The sequence below is a fragment of the Delphinapterus leucas genome, chromosome 11 (assembly GCF_059928025.1).
Source record: "Delphinapterus leucas isolate spDelLeu-1000000601 "Yukka" chromosome 11, BTC_Dleu_Yukka2, whole genome shotgun sequence".
Lineage (NCBI taxonomy): Eukaryota > Metazoa > Chordata > Mammalia > Artiodactyla > Monodontidae > Delphinapterus > Delphinapterus leucas.
In genome coordinates, this window is record NC_143139.1 from 8,658,811 (window position 1) to 8,675,470 (window position 16,660).

Below are 16,660 nucleotides of genomic sequence, written 5' to 3' on the forward strand. Positions count from 1 at the left end.
CTCCACAACATTGTTTACAAAATGAGCATGTAACATAATTTTACAAAAATTATTTTTTCCTAAACTATCATTTAATACATTCTGAGTTGATTGTTGAAATTAGTGTTAAAAAGTTACATACATTTTTAACTTCTTGAGAGAAGGAAATAAACAAAAGTAATACTCAGTGATTTGAAGAATAAATTTAAAAATAAATTTTGTAGGGGCTTCCGGGAAGATGGCGGAAGAGTAAGACGCGGAGATCACCTTCCTCCCCACAGATACACCAGAAATACATCTACACGTGGAACAACTCCTACAGAACACCTACTGACCGCTGGCAGAAGACCTCAGACCTCCCAAAAGGCAAGAAACCTCCCACGTACCTGGGTAGGGCAAAAGAAAAAAGAATAAACAGAGACAAAAGAATAGGGACGGGACCTGCACCAGCGGGAGGGAGTTGTGAAGGAGGAAAAGTTTCCACACACTAGGAAGCCCCTTCGCGGGCGGAGACTGTGGGTGGCGGAGGTGGGGAGCTTCGGTGCCGCGGAGGAGAGCACAGCAACAGGGGTGCGGAGGGCAAAGCGGAGAGATTCCCGCACAGAGGATCGGTGCCGACCGGCACTCACCGGCCCGAGAGGCTTGTCTGCTCAGCCGCCGGGGCGGGCGGGGCTGGGAGCTGAGGCTCGGGCTTCGGTCGGAGCAGGGAGAGGGCTGGGCTTGGCGGCGTGAACACAGCCTGAAGGGGGTTAGTGCGCCACGGCTGGCTGGGAGGGAGTGCGGGAAAGTCTGGAGCTGCTGAAGAAGCAGGAGACTTTTTCTTGCCTCTTTGTTCCTGGTGCGCGAGGAGAGGGGATTCAGGGCGCCGCTTAAAGGAGCTCCAGGGACGGGCGCGAGCCGCGGCTAAAAGCGCGGACCCCAGAGACGGGCATGAGACGCTAAGGCTGCTGCTGCCGCCACCAAGAAGCCTGTGTGCGAGCACAGGTCACTCTCCACACCCCTCTTCCGGGGAGCCTGTGCAGCCCGCCACTGCCAGGGTCCCGGGATCCAGGAACAACTTCCCGAGGAGAATGCACGGCGCGCCTCAGGCTGGTGCAACGTCATGCTGACCTCTGCCGCCGCAGGCCCGCCCCGCACTCCGTGCCCCTCCCTCCCCTCCTGAGTGAGCCGAGCCCTCGAATCAGCGGCTCCTTTAACCCCGTCCTGTCTGAGCAAAGAACAGACGCCCTCAGGCGACCTACACGCAGAGGCGGGGCCAAATCCAAAGCTGAGTGCCCGGGAGCTGTGAGAACAAAGAAGGGAAAGGGAAATCTCTCCCAGCAGCCGCAGAAGCAGCGGATTAAAGCTCCACAATCAACTTCATGTCTGTGGAATACATGAATACACAACGAATCATCCCAAATTGAGGAGGTGGACTTTGAGAGCAAGATTTATGCTGTATAGCTTTGCTTCCACCATTTGTCCTAGGGTTCTATCCGTCCGTTGTTTTTTTGTTTTTATTTTTTTTCTTAATAATGATTTTTTATTTTAATAACTTTATTATATTTTATCTTTATTTTATTTTACTTTATCTTTCTTTTTTTCCTTCCTTCCCTCCTTCCTTCCTCCCTTCCTTCCTTCCTCCCTTCCTTCCTCCCTTTCTTTCATTCTTTCTTTCTACTTCTACTAATTCTTTCTTTCTACTTTTTTTCCCTTTTATTCTGAACCGTGTGGATGAAAGGCTCTTGGTGCTGCAGCCAGGAGTCAGTGCTGTGCCTCTGAGGTGGGAGAGCCAACTTCAGGACACTGGTCCACAAGAGACCTCCCAGCTCCACATAATATCAAACGGCAAAAATCTCCCAGAGATCTCCATCTCAACACAAGCACCCAGCTTCACTCAACGACCAGCAAGCTACAATGCTGGACATCCTATGCCAAACAACTAGCAAGACAGGAGCACAACACCACCCATTAGCAGAGAGGCTGCCTAAAATCATAATAAGGCCACAGACACCCCAAAACACACCACCAGACGTGGACCTGCCCAACAGAAAGACAAGATCCAGCCTCATCCACCAGAACACAGGCACTAGTCCCCTCCACCAGGAAGCCTACACAACCCACTGAACCAACCTTAGCCACTGGGGACAGACACCAAAAACAACGGGAACTACGAGCCTGCAGCCTGCAAAAAGGAGACCCCAAACACAGTAAGATAAGCAAAATGAGAAGACAGAAAAACACACAGCAGAAGGAGCAAGATAAAAGCCCACCAGACCTAACAAATGAAGAGGAAATAGGCAGTCTACCTGAAAAAGAATTCAGAATAATGATAGTAAAGATGATCCAAAATCTTGGAAATAGAATAGACAAAATGCAAGAAACATTTAACAAGGACCTAGAAGAACTAAAGATGAAACAAACAACGATGAACAACACAATAAATGAAATTAAAAATACTCTAGATGGAATCAGTAGCAGAATAACTGAGGCAGAAGAACGGATAAGTGAACTGGAAGATAAAATAGTGGAAATAACTACTGCAGAGCAGAATAAAGAAAAAAGAATGAAAAGAACTGAGGACAGTCTCAGAGATCTCTGGAACAACATTAAACACACCAACATTTGAATTATAGGGGTTCCAGAAGAAGAAGAGAAAAAGAAAGGGACTGAGAAAATATTTGAAGAGATTATAATTGAAAACTTCCCTAATATGGGAAAGGAAATAGTTAACCAAGTGCAGGAAGCACAGAGAGTCTCATATAGGATAAATCCAAGGAAAAATACGCCAAGACATGGGAACACCTTGGTTCTTGTTGTACCTTTAAATGCTTCATCTCAAAAATGTCTTATTAAAACTTCCCACCCTCCACAAACACACTAACTTTTCTAGATTGCTCATTTATCTCTTTCCAACATGAAAATGCTTTGATCTCACTAGCATCTCTAGTCTTGTCTCCAGCTCGACTTTGTTCTAATCTATCAGTCTGCTTCTTACTTCACCTTCCTCCATGTCCACCTTGATTCCATAATATGTTTCTCTTCTGCCAATCACTAACTTGCTTGAACTGTTTTTGGTCCCAGTTGTTCAATAAAATCATTATCTTATATGGTATAAATTATCTGTTTCTCTTTGTCAATGTCTGAGAAGCCAAGTGCTTTTAGAACAGATCAGATTTTCTGCAATATAAATTCATTGTCACCAACATGAAATTGCTTTAACACTGCTGGGAGTCCTGTTACTTTTTTCAGGTCAACATTCTTTCACATTCTCTGAAACCAATTTTATCACACTTTCTCCATTCTTCACAAATCTCTGTCTCTTCCACACCCACTCTTGTTCTCAGAAGATCACCTATATCACAGAAAAATAAAAGCCACCAGATTATCAGACTGAACATCTCTCAGGTTGCTCCCTATATATGCGTGCATCTTATCTTCTCTCCTGTTCAACACAGCTGTTCTTCCTCTTCGGTAAAGCCAATTTCAACTGTATTCGAATCTATCCACTCCTATCACCGGAGAATCATACACTATTTATCACTCCTCTTTCCTTTTGAATATTCAATGTCTTCTTAGTAGTTTCCTTCTCACAGCTTAAAATTACATGCAATTTTTAACCTTATTAGACCTCAAATCCCAATATAACTACTATCTTCCCTCTCTATCACTCTTAAAGAAGAAAAAGTCTCAGAGTGCCATTGCATTTCATCTCTATTTCTTATCTTTTGTTCTCACTACTCAAGCCGTTGCATCCTGGCTCCTGCCCCAGTGATTCCTTGGCATCAGCACACCTTTAGATCATAAGTGACCTCTGCTTCACTAAACGGATCCTTTTATTTCGCTTTTAGATGAGCTTTTAATAGCGTTCACCACCATTCACCACTCCCTTCTTTTTAAACATTTCTTCTTAATTCTGTATTTTCTTGGTCTCTTTATCCACAATCATTGTTTCAATGATTTCTTATAACAAGTGTTTATACATGTGTATGTGCTGAAAAGATTTTTCCTTTAGGTTTCAGCTCACTTATCTCCTTGTCAATTAACATCTCCTCTTAGTGCCCCAAATATTAACAACTAAAACTCAACACCTCAAAAATGAAAACAAAGTAAACAAGATCATCATCACAAATGCATTCCTATATTAGTAAAGGTCACCATTTTTTAACTTGTTGAAGGAGTAAGAAATCTGGAGTTCTACTTATTATCTCATTCTCTGTATATCTATGTCAATTACAAGACTTGGCCTATTTTAAATAATACATTATTCTCAGACTGTCTGCCTCTGCTCTGCCTCACCTTTGCAGCTCCATGTGATACTACACTTCTTTCTATCTTTATGCTCCTGCCACATCATTCTTCTTTAACTGAATGGGCCATTCTTCCTAACATCACCAGGTCTTTACACATCCTAATGTCCTTGCCTGAAACACTCTCTCCCTCTTTTCTTTACCTAAGTAACTGTAGGAATTCAATTTGTAAAATACCTATTCCAATCTGCACTCCCTTAGAGATCTTCAGGGAACTCCTGCACTAGCTCAGTTACCTCTATGATATTTCTCATAGCACCATGTGGATAATTTACCTTTTTCTAGGCAATAATCAACACTGTAATTTAAAAATAATTTCTGTAGTTATTTGACTGATATATGTTTTCTCCAACAATTCTAATTTCCACAAGGATATGTCTATTATTGCTTATCATTTTAGGACTTGACATATAGTAGGCACCCAAACATGTTACTTAAATGGGTGAATCAGACAATAAATTATAGAACACTCAATAAATTGTGTTTAAACAACTGGATATACTTTTGGGAAAATTAACCTTAACTCCCTATGTCAGGCAAATGAAATACTAAACGTAAGTAATACATATAAGGGAATGAAACACAGAAATTGTATTTTTAATCTTTGAGTAAGGCCAAGAAACATAGAAAATAAAGACAAATTTTTAAAAATAATATATTTGGTCAGAAAAAAGAAAAAACAGAATATTTTAATTTATATAACACCCTTTATTTATTAAAATATGAAAACTACATAACCTATGTATATTGTATAACACATATATATAACGTGATGAAGTCTGATGAAAATATAATCAGTTTCGTCTTAGAATGGTTAATTAGGAGTTTCTCCCACCAGAGACAACACCAGTTCAGTTTTTAAACAATGAGCTTGCTATTTTTTATATCCAGTTTTCTCAGTAACAGAGCCAAAAAGACATGAAATACTAATCTAAAATAATGAGAACTAGCCATGCGGAAGGGAAGCAAGAGCTGGGACTAGGGCTAGGGTGGGGAAGGGAAGAGGTGGGTAAGGGGGCGAGGGTGTGGTTGCAGACGAAGGAGGGGCCATAAGAGCTGGAGCCTAGGATTAGGAGATTGGGAGCAGTGACGCCACCCAGCCACGTTTTCTCCTGCGGCAGAATCTACCCTTCCCTCTTCTACCCCTCTTCCTCGGCTGGTCAGTGGGGGCTGAGGCGGGTAGAATCCAGCCGTCAGAGATCCTAAGAGAAAAACCCAAGATAGAAAAGCATCGGTAAAATTTAAATAAGAAGGGGAGTTAGTCAAGGCAAATGTTCTAAGAGGATAAACCAATATTGAAATTTAATTTGGGTTCAGAGAGAAGAAGAATTTTGGTGACCTATTAAGAGCAAGTTTATTTGAATGCCAGAAAAGAAAGTTTGAGCCGAGCACTGAACTGGAGAAGAGAAGGCACAGACAGGTGCCGATTTAGATTCTGTACAATCAGGTGCTAAGTTTTTAGGAGATTTTACCTCTAAAACATTTTTTCCATTTTTTACCTCTTCTCCATCTATGTTATTTTTCTTATCTGAGATATTATTTACAGGGTCTTCCCATCTCTTTTATTTCAGTTGTTGGCTTAAAATGCCATAAGTACAAGTTCAATCATGCCGCTTTCCAAATTATTCAGTTGGTGATTCCCTGCTTCAACGCCTTTTTGAAGCACTTGTATAAAGTTGGATGCGTAATAAATCCTTGATCCTAAATCAGGGCTTGAAAGTTTGAGAGGCAGCCTTTGTGATGTATACTTTGGACACATATCAGAAGCCACCGTTATTTAAATTTCCATCCTATCCTAATATGTGTGAGGTTCGATAGCAACACTGGTCCCTCCTTTTACCTAAGTTCTGACAGTGAGTTCCTGAATCTTTAAGATGCTGACCATGGCTTGTGATTTATACAGTGTACATTTTACATTATGTGTTTTATATATTAGTGTACATATTGTAATTTATACCAGATTTTTCTTCCCGACCTACAGAAAATCCATCATGACATTTTCAGGCTATTTGGTACAAGAAGTAAAAATACTCAAACTTAATTGAATGTATATTGTTTGATACTCATTAATTTCATTCCTTAAACTAATAATTATTAAGAGTGTATAATATAGCTGTGTCTCTGCTACACACTGAAGAGAGATGGTCACTGGAGTCCAGTTTTTTAGTCTATTTGAGAAAAATAGAGCAATGGTTATAAGTAATTGTGTAAGGGACAGTGAAATGGGTGTGCAGCTTGAAAGAGAACCACAAAATCAAATCCTGACATGGGTTGAAGTAGGGTGGAGGTTTAAAAATTTTTATTTTAAGAAATAGTAACTGATTTGAGTCCTAAAGAGTTACTAAGAGTTAATGATGTAAGTTAGGGGGAAAGCAGACAAAACAAAGAAAGCAACATAAAATCATGAGCAGAGCAAACAGTCCTTGTGGCAACACAAAGCATTAAGAGGGTGGTGAGAGGAAATAAAACTGAAAAGATGGCAGGAGTGAGGAACAATTTTGCATCTCTTTCAGCAGTCTTATTGTTATTTCATAGTCAGTGGAAGTTTATCATGTTATGTAAGTAATATGACATTGACCGATTTGAGTTTTAAATATATAACTGGCTGCTGTGCAGAAATGGAATTGGCTTTTAAGAACAAAGACAGTCCTAAGGAGACAGTTATAAGGCAGCAGCCCAGTTCAGGAGAAAAATGATAAAGGTTTTAATGAGAGATGTCATGATCGGATGACATGTAGGATGTCGTAAATAATAATGATAATAATTAATAATAAAAATAATAATAGGTTTAGGAGAGATGCTATCAGGGCTTGATGAATGAGTGAAATTCAGGAGACTAAAAAGGAAAGAGGAGAGAGAAATTTAAGGATGATACTGGCATTTTCTTGGGAACTGAGTTGGCACTAGAGGTAGAGATGACATAACCTTTGGACATCTTTAGCATGAGGTGTCCATCCTCAGAGTCTGGGAATTCATTCCACCCAAACCTGGAATTTAAAATACGAAGGAAAAGGCTTCAAGTGACTAAAGTGGGCCTTCTCTGCCATATATCAAACAAATAAGTGGTGGAGTCGCTATAAAAACTTTGATTTAGTTCTTTAAGATACTTTATCTTTATCTAGATACTTTATCTAGATACTTTATCTAGATAAAGATGTGAAAACGTTTTGAGTCCCTCCAGCCTTCTTTTCTCTTCAGAAGATCTGCTTTTAAATATAGAAGACAAATCTGTCTTGCTTCTTGTTTTCTGTCTGTCTCAAAACAGAAGTAAAGGTTCTAAGTTAGAACCATCAGTATAAATTAAATTAATTAAATATATCAAAATTCACATTATTTTCATATACAATTGACCCTCCACATCTGCAGGCTCCACATCCCTATATCACACCAACCACTGATAGAAAATATTTGAAAAAAAAATTCCAGAAAGTTTCAAAAAAGCAAAACTTGAATGCACTGCACACTGGCAAATATTTACATAGTGGAGTTTGTTTTTCCTGAATTAAAAATAATTTTTCTTTTTGATTTTTCTTGGGGTATAGTTGATTTACAATGTTGTGTTAGTTTCTGCTGTTCAGCAAAGTGAATCAGTTATACATATATCCACTCTTTTTTAGATTCTTTTCTCATACAGGCCATTATAGAGTATTGAGTAGAGTTCCCTGTGCTGTACAGTAGGTCCTTGTTAGTTATCTGTTTTATATATAGTAGTGTGTATGTGTCAATCCCAATCTCCCAATTTATCTTCCCCACCCCCAGGTAACCATAAGTTTATTTTCTACATCTGTAACTCTATTTTTGTTTTGTAGATAAGTTCATTTGTAGCCTTTTTTTTAGATTCCACATATAGCGTTTACATTGAATTTAAACTATTTTCATAGCATTTCCATTGTATAAGGTATTATAAGTAGTCTAGAGATGACTTAAAGTATACAGGAGGATGAGCAAAGGTTATATACAAGTCCCTTTTCTACAAGGGACTTGTGCATCTGCAGATTTTGTTATACAACAGTGGGGGGGGGGGTCCTAGAACTAATCCCCCATGGATACTGAGGGGCAACTGTATGCCCAGTTTAAACCTTGTTAAAATCCCTGAAATATTTCCTGAGAAAAAATAGCAAACAGAAAAATCCAACAAAAACTACTTGAAATCTGAGCATTTAGATTCATATAATATGTATTTTTAGGTCTATAAATTCTTCATCCTGTAACAAAATGTATTTCAAGAATTAATGTTTTCTTTTTCAAATGAGCATCAAGTAAATTAATTTCCCAGTAGGAAGACTATATCCAATTGAAATATCAGTACAACTCAAATTGAACATATTTCATGAATTAAATCGCCCACTTTACTAGGTTCTAACAATAATTCAAAGGTATGCAAAATTTTACTCTTCATTTATGAGAAAATAGGACAGTTTGCAATTTTATTCTGAACTTAAAATGGTAATGTACCATCCTTTTATATTTTTGTACTTTTTATTGTTAGTCTTTTAAAATTCTAGATTTTTCCCACACTTCCCAAGTATACACACAACTAATAATTGAAATGCCAATCTCTACAATCTTGGGTAAGACTTTTTGTAGAATTTAGCTAGATTTTAAACTACATACTTTAAAAAAACTTTGCCAGCCAAAACTTTCAGGAATTTAGTCTTATATTTCCTCTTTCGTTCTCAGTGAATCTGTAGTTGATTTTGTACATCAGTCAAGACAGTATGGTACTGTCACAAAAATAGAAATATAGATCAATGGAATAAGACAGAAAGCCCAGAGATAAAGCCGAGCACCTACGGTCATCTAATCTATGACAAAGGAGGTCAGAATATACAATAGAGAAAAGACCCTCTCTTCAACAAGTGGTGCTGGGAAAACTGGACAGCTACATGTAAAAGAATGAAATTAGAATACTCCCTAACCCCATACAAAAAAACAAACTCAAAATGGATTAAAGACCTAAATGTAAGGCCAGACACTATGAAACTCTTAGACAAAACATAGGCACAATACTCTTTGATAAATCGCAGCAAGATCTTTTTTGATCCCGCTCCTAGAGTAATGAAAATAAAAACAAAAATAAATAAATGGGACCTAGTTAAACTTCAAAGCTTTTGCACAGCAAAGGAAACCATCAACAAAAAGAAAAGAAAACCCACAGAATGGGAGAAAATATTTGCAAACGAAGTGACTGGCAAGGGATTAATCTCCAAAATATGCAAACAGCTCAGCAACTCAATGTAAAAAGAAACAAACAACCCGATCAAAAAATGGGCAGAACATCTAAATAGACATTTCTCCAAAGAAGACATACATATGGCCAAGAGGCACATGAAAATATGCTCAACATCACTAATTACTAGAGAAATGCAAAACAAAACTACAGTGACCTATCACTTCACACCAGTCAGAATGGCCATCATCAAAAAACCTACAAACAATAAATGCTGGAGAGGGTATGGAGAAAAAGGAACCCTCCTACACTGTTGGTGGGAATGTACAGCCACTACAACGTACAAATTGATACAGCCAGTATGGCGAACAGTATGGAGGTTCCTTAAAAATACTAAAAATAAGGCTACCATATGACCCAGCAATCCCACTCCTGGGCATATACCTGGAGAAAACCATAATTCAAAAAGATATATGCACCCCAGTGTTCATTTTAGCACTATTTACAATAGTCAGGACATGGAAGCAACCTAAATGTCCATCAACAGATGAATGGATAAAGAAGATGTGGTACATATATACAATGGAATATTACTCAGCCATAAAAAGAACAAAATAATGCCATTTGCAGCAACATGGATGGACCTAGCAATTGTCATACTGAGTGAAGAAAAACAGTATCATATGATATCACTTATATGCGGAATCTAAAAAAGAAAGGGTACAAATGAACTTATTTACAAAACAGAAGTAGAGTCATGGATGTAGAAAACAAACTTATGGTTACTAGGGGACAAGGCGGGGGTTGGAGGAGGAATAAATTGGGAGATTGGGATTGACATATACACACTACTATATATAAAATAGATAACTAATAAGAACCTGCTGTATAGCAAAGTGAAAACTACTCAGTACTCTGTAATGGCCTATATGGGTAAAGAATCAAAAAAAAAAAAAAAAAGAGTGGATATATGTATATGTATAACTGATTCACTTTACTGTACACCTGAAACTAACACAGCATTGTAAATCAACTATACGCTAATAAAAATTTTTTTAAATGACCCTCACTTACTTTAGGTTAAAGGAATTTTGACAAATCTATTTTCTAAAAATAGAAAGCAAAACAAAGAGCTAAATATTAAACACAGAATTAAATACAAATATTCAGTAGAATAAGTAGCTTTTTAAATATATTAATCTCTGATAAATCTTATTCCTATGTACAGAAATTTCAAGTTTGTAAAGTATAATTCTTTGGTTCTATAATGGAACATTAATTAAGACAAATTACTTTTAAAACACATCACTTTCAACCAGAAAGAAAAGGGAGAAAAGAAATTAAAGATGTGAGTGAAATTGATATATTGAAAATCTGCTAGGAAGACTTCTGCAAGCAACTTGAAAAATAGATGACTACGTCAATTTGTTTTAATTAATTTTTTTAAATTTCTGCTTTTTGTTATTGATATTTCTTTGCATTTTTTACATTCTTTGTATATTATGTGGTAAACCATTTATCATTTATATTTCCCACTGTATTTGTTCTAAACGCTTATTTCCACAGGTCACAATTGTAAATGAGTAAGTAGATTTTGAAATATAAAAAAAAGACTCCCAAAGATTAAGTATTTATGACAAATGATATGTTTTTTAATTCATTTATATAATTCTCAGAAAATCAAACAGGTTCTGAGTTTCTAAGTTTTCTGTGCTTCTCTGTTTTTTCTCCTTTAACTCTAGACTCTGGCTTCTTCTATCATGAAGTCATTTATCAGTTTCTGTCACAAAAAAAAAGAGTTATGAATAACATGAAGTGCCAATAGAAGAAAGGCAGGCAGGTCTTGAATATGGAATGTTATTGAGATGTGCAAACCTCATCAGTTTTTTTTTAACTTTCTTCTGAGTGTTTAGCACAGACAGGCTTCTCACACACACACGAAGAGGACATAGTGCAGGTATCCATGCCAACAGTGTTCACATTTGCATACACACAATTCCCCTGGAAATCCGTACTTGGCTTTGGTAGACTCCTGAGAAATTTAGAAAACACAAGTCACTGGCCACTCACTGTGTTCAAATTAAGTAGCATTACTTAAGAACACATTATGTGAAACCGATTATACCTGGCGCTGTAGGGAACTCAAGGGAGTAAAGGCACTCTCCCTCTTTGCAAAGAACTCATACATGTATATATACAAAAAGAGATAGACATTAAGTCATAAATAAGCTTCACAAAATGTGATAGTTATTTATGAGTATTTATAAGTGGGAAAAGGTACACCTGTATAGAGAAGAAGAGAATGGTCCAGCTGGAAAATTATGGCAATAGCAGGAAAGACAGGACATATGATCTGGGGTACATAATTAAGTTTAAGTACAGATTAGCATGATAGAAACCACATGCATGTACAGCTACCATTGGAGGAGGGATATTTACTTATAAATACATTAGATATAAAAGCTAGCCAAAATTAGTAATGAAATTTAGAATATATGTGTATATGTGTGTGTGAGTGAGTGTGTGTGTGTGTTTATCCTTAAATAACCTGGATTTGAACTACGCAGTTCTACCTATATGCGGATTTTTTCAATGGTAAATACTACAGTACTACAGGTTGGTTTAACTGTGGTTGGTTTAACATGTAGTTTTGGAACTGCCTATAGAAGGGTAGACTGTAAGTTCTAAGCAGATTTTCCACTACATGGAGGAGTTAGTGCCCCTAACACCCTTGCATTATTCATGGGTTAACTGTATGTGTAATATTTCAGGACACTTGCCTCTGCTCTGATAATGTTCATTTTACTTTAATTCACATTTTACTTTAATTTACCACTGATATAAATGCCAGAGGGCAGATGTTATCAAATATGCTGATTGAATTTAGTCCTTTACTAAAGGTCTAGATTATAAAGAGCATTTTAGATCCATGTTAACAAGACTATTTTTCATCAACTCTAGAGCAAAGCTGGTTGTTCAGTACTATCTAAAAAAAAAAAAGGCAAAGCTTATTTCGTGATTTATTAAATGCATAGTACATTTCTTTTAAAAATGCCAAAGGAGCTAGAAAAAAAATTCTGAACTGTGTTGGGCATATTAAATCGCCAAAATATTTCATATGTTATTTCATTCATTAATTCAACATACCTATTGAATGTTCTATGTTCCAAACATTGTACAAGGTTTGAAGCAGAGGAAAACTTTCAAGTTACAAAATTCCAGTAATTAAAATGATCAACAATAAAGTTAGAATAGACTAACAATTTGATGCAATAGTGCAGGCAAGGCTGGGAAAATATTCAAGAATATTTACACATAAAATATTTATACAAACTATGAAATACTTAAGGGACATGTAAAAAGGCTAAAATTATTTAAATATTAAATTTTAGCATATGATAAATGACATTAAAATCAGTGATGAAAGTAAAATGAATCATTTAAACAATACTGACAATTGATTACTTAATTGAAATACACATAGAGAGACATACAATTATATCTACATTTAAACATACATGTACATGTTTCAGCTTTCTACCTTATGTCTTAAAATAAATTTCAAATGAACAAAGACAATCTCATTATACTTCAGTGTTAACCACTTGTTCATATAATAAAAGCAAATAAACTTAAAAGGACAAATTATTAAAGGAAAACACTGGTAAGATATGTGTGCAGAGAAGTCACAAACTTAATATATAAGGAATCATACCAAGAAATAAAAGGTAAATATTATAAAATGGTCAAAAGTATTATTATAAGTTATAAGAAAAACAGCCTCACTAAACATAATAATAATATAACCTAAAGGAACAAAATAAAAATAATCAGCTATCAAAATTATCAAACTTTGAAATATTATCTAAGATTGGCACACAGTGATGAAACAGCTTGAAAATATTTTTTCTGCCATAGCTGTCTAATGCAATGTTTCTGAATAACAATAGAAAAATAAGTACTTAAAACCAAAAAAAAATCCCAAATTATTTGGCTGAGGAAAGACAATTTTATATATACTTCTTCCCAATAAAAATACCAGAGAGGTCCCCATATTCATACTAACGATATTCTTCCCCACATTATATTTCTTATCTGAAATTGTAATCATTCAGCTCATCTAATAATAAGGGTATATTTACGCTAATTATGAAATATCTAAGTGACTTTATGATTTACAAAATTGCTGACAGTATAGTATGAAATAAAAACAAGAAATAAAGAGGTCTAAATTCAATCCCTCTTCGAGAAGAGAAATGATCTTCTCTATTTCCTCAAGCTCTTTAGGCCAAAGGATCTTCTCTATTTCCTCAAGCTCTTTAGGCCAAAGACATTGAAAAAGGAGTAAGGAATTGGATTTTATACCAGAAACTTACAGGCCAGGAGAAGGAAGGGAGCCATCCTCCCACTTCCATTGATTGTCCTCTTCATTATAAGACAGGCCAAGCCAAGTGTGATTTGCTGCAAGTAACTTCATGATGTACTATATGGAACCAAAATACACAAAGGTGTTAATACTAAGAGTGCGTTAGAGATAAAAATATAGAACTTGTGTCTAAAGAATCATAAAAATAATGCAGTCTATATATGCCCACTGATAAATAAAACATTAAAAAATATTTCAGTTCTTCAGCATCTGTGCATTTCTTAAACCAGGAATTAAACACCAAGAAGAAGAAAAAAAAAGACAGAGCTAATAGAAAATTTTATTTTATTTTTTTAGCTTAGTTCCAGTAATGATAAAGGTTTTTATTTCCCCAGTGTATTTTAGAAATATTTAAGTTGTAAAAAGAAAGGGCACAGCATTAACTGTATTGTAATTTCATCCGATATTTTACACTTACATATATTTTTTAAATCTATCACACAAATGCATGCACTTGGTTTTAGAAGTCAAATGATGCTAAATATTGATATATACAAAATAGTAGTCATTTCCTCCTTCAATGAATGCCATTCTCCAGAGGCAATTAACTGTTCCTAACTCTTTATTAGTTCTATGACTTCCTATTTTATGAAGGCAGAATTTTTAGTCTCATGCCCTATCTTCTCACTTCCTGTATCCTTTTGACATAGTTATTTCACAGTTTTTACTAGATAAAATTTACCATACTTTTACTAGGTAAATATTATTTTTTCTGAACTGAATAGTAAGCGATGATTATAATAGAAAATTTTATATTTAAGAAGACACCACACCAAGATATGAATTACTTTCTTATTTTATCATTTATTTAATGTTGTGCCTATTCTTAGAGCTTGAGATATATCATTGAACAAAAATGAGAAAGATCCCTACTTCTGGGGAATGTGGGCCAGATAGAAGTAAAAAACATAGGTGTAAATGATATGATACATAAGAAGGTGACAAGTGCTATAAAAAGTTAAAGCAGGGTAAGAATGCCTAAAAGCACAGATGAGGGTCTGGCGGTGGGGTGGGCACTGGTACACAGGTTGCAATTTTTTTTTTTTTTTTTTTTAGTACATGGGCCTCTCACTGTTGTGGCCTCTCCCGTTGCGGAGCACAGGCTCCAGACGCGCAGGCTCAGCGGCCATGGCTCACGGGTCTAGCCGCTTCGCGGCATGTGGGATCTTCCCGGACCGGGGCACGAACCCATGTCCCCTGCATCGGCAGGCGGACTCTCAACCACTGCGCCACCAGGGAAGCCCGACACAGGTTGCAATTTTAAGTAAGGTTGCCGGGGCAGGTCTCATTAAGAAGGTGACAACTGAATAAATAGTTGAAGGACATGAAGTAGTTTGCCGTGGTTGCATCTGAGAGAAGAATTCTGCATGCAAACGCAGTGTTTCTGCAGTGAATGCATGCATGGTGTGTTAGGAAAGAAAGGTGTGTTGATGTGGAGCAGGCCAGGGAAAGATGAGTGGAAAACGAAGCAGGAGAGTGCCCCTTACCCTGGTTTCAGAGATGCAGGTGAGCCCTTCCTTCTCCTGGTGGCTACTATACATTTATCCCAGAAGTAAAGAATGAACTACAATCTCACCATCAATCTACTCCTTTCTGTCTTTAAAAATGTAGCATTCAAAGAGATGCAAAGATCCGAACACTCTAACCAAGAAACAATTTGCACGGTTTGGTGGTAGCAGTGGTCTCTGTATTGTACCCAGTGACTCAGAGAAGGTCCACACCTGTCTCCTAGGAAAGAAAACATTTACAACTCAGAGCCCACAGAACCTCACAAACAAGGCCTCATGTCTTCACACGTTCTCCCACTTCAAAGAATGAGGCTGTTATTAAAAATTACTATGTACTCGGAATTTTCTCACTTCCAAATTACCTTGTTCCACGTTTAGTTCTTGTAGAGCCTCAGTGATATACTCATTCTGTTTTTGAAGCTGCTGTAAGATTTCTATATAAGACAACAAGACTTAACATTAGATAGGAATACACATTTCATCTGATTTTTTACTGTGCAAGAGTCATAATAATAATAATGATCAAGTGGCAAAACGTACAGATAATTTTAGTCCAATTCCCTTCCCTACTTCATTAGCTTCATCTCTGGCTGAAGTAATCAGCTGCTTAGAGACCATCCTTTTAAAATGCACAACTTAGTTACTACAGTCAGCACTACTGGACTGTAAGCACAAGGTTGCTAAGAGATTAAAACGTAATTGTCAACACAAAAAGGAAATGATAGCTACGTAACATGATAAAGGCGTTCGCTAACACTATTGTAGTAATCATATTGCAATATATAAATGTATCAAACACACATGTTGTACCCCTCCAAATTACACAAGGTTATACATCAATCATATCTCAGTAAAAAAAAAAACAGAAACCAGTCTTTTAACATAACGAATCACTAATGGACTTTCAGACGGTTCATTGAATTTTTCACTATAGGTTCAATACCTCAAGGGAAAAAAAAACCCTAACATTTTAATGCAAGACCTTTGTAAAATATTTATTTATCACAACATAGACTATTTTTATATCATAATTTAATTAGCATAAAAGCAGCTTTATGATTATTATTGTAAGTGCCTCTCCTTAGGAGGCACTCAGAAACTATGAAAACACCACTGCTTTTCAGATATTTGAGTTCTTCCATTTTCATGCTCCCTGAACATCTTGCACATCTACTGCACACCTTGAAACTTTGGTTTATTTTTGGTCTATATATTTTCTCTAAGCCTCCCAAGGGCAGGGTTCATATTGTATTTATCCTTGATCACCAGCCAAGTGGCTGGCATCTGG

At 36.6% G+C, this 16,660-nt stretch overlaps 1 protein-coding gene across 5 annotated transcripts in view; it reads right to left on the reverse strand.

Moving 5' to 3' along the window:
• Positions 1–16,660, reverse strand: part of LOC111176757 (uncharacterized) — a 36,414-nt gene that overhangs the window by 2,583 nt on the left and 17,171 nt on the right. For 3 of the 5 annotated variants that reach the window (XM_089920286.1, XM_022577562.3, XM_022577560.2), the window contains 5 exons: positions 15,735–15,806; positions 15,441–15,592; positions 13,815–13,921; positions 11,314–11,470; positions 5,477–11,218 (listed from right to left, as the gene is read on the reverse strand). In XM_089920286.1, coding sequence (XP_089776412.1) covers positions 11,329–11,470; positions 13,815–13,921; positions 15,441–15,592; positions 15,735–15,806 — 473 coding nt within the window. In that variant the 3' untranslated portion in view covers positions 5,477–11,218; positions 11,314–11,328. The other 2 variants (XM_089920287.1, XM_089920288.1) reach the window with 2 other exon arrangements.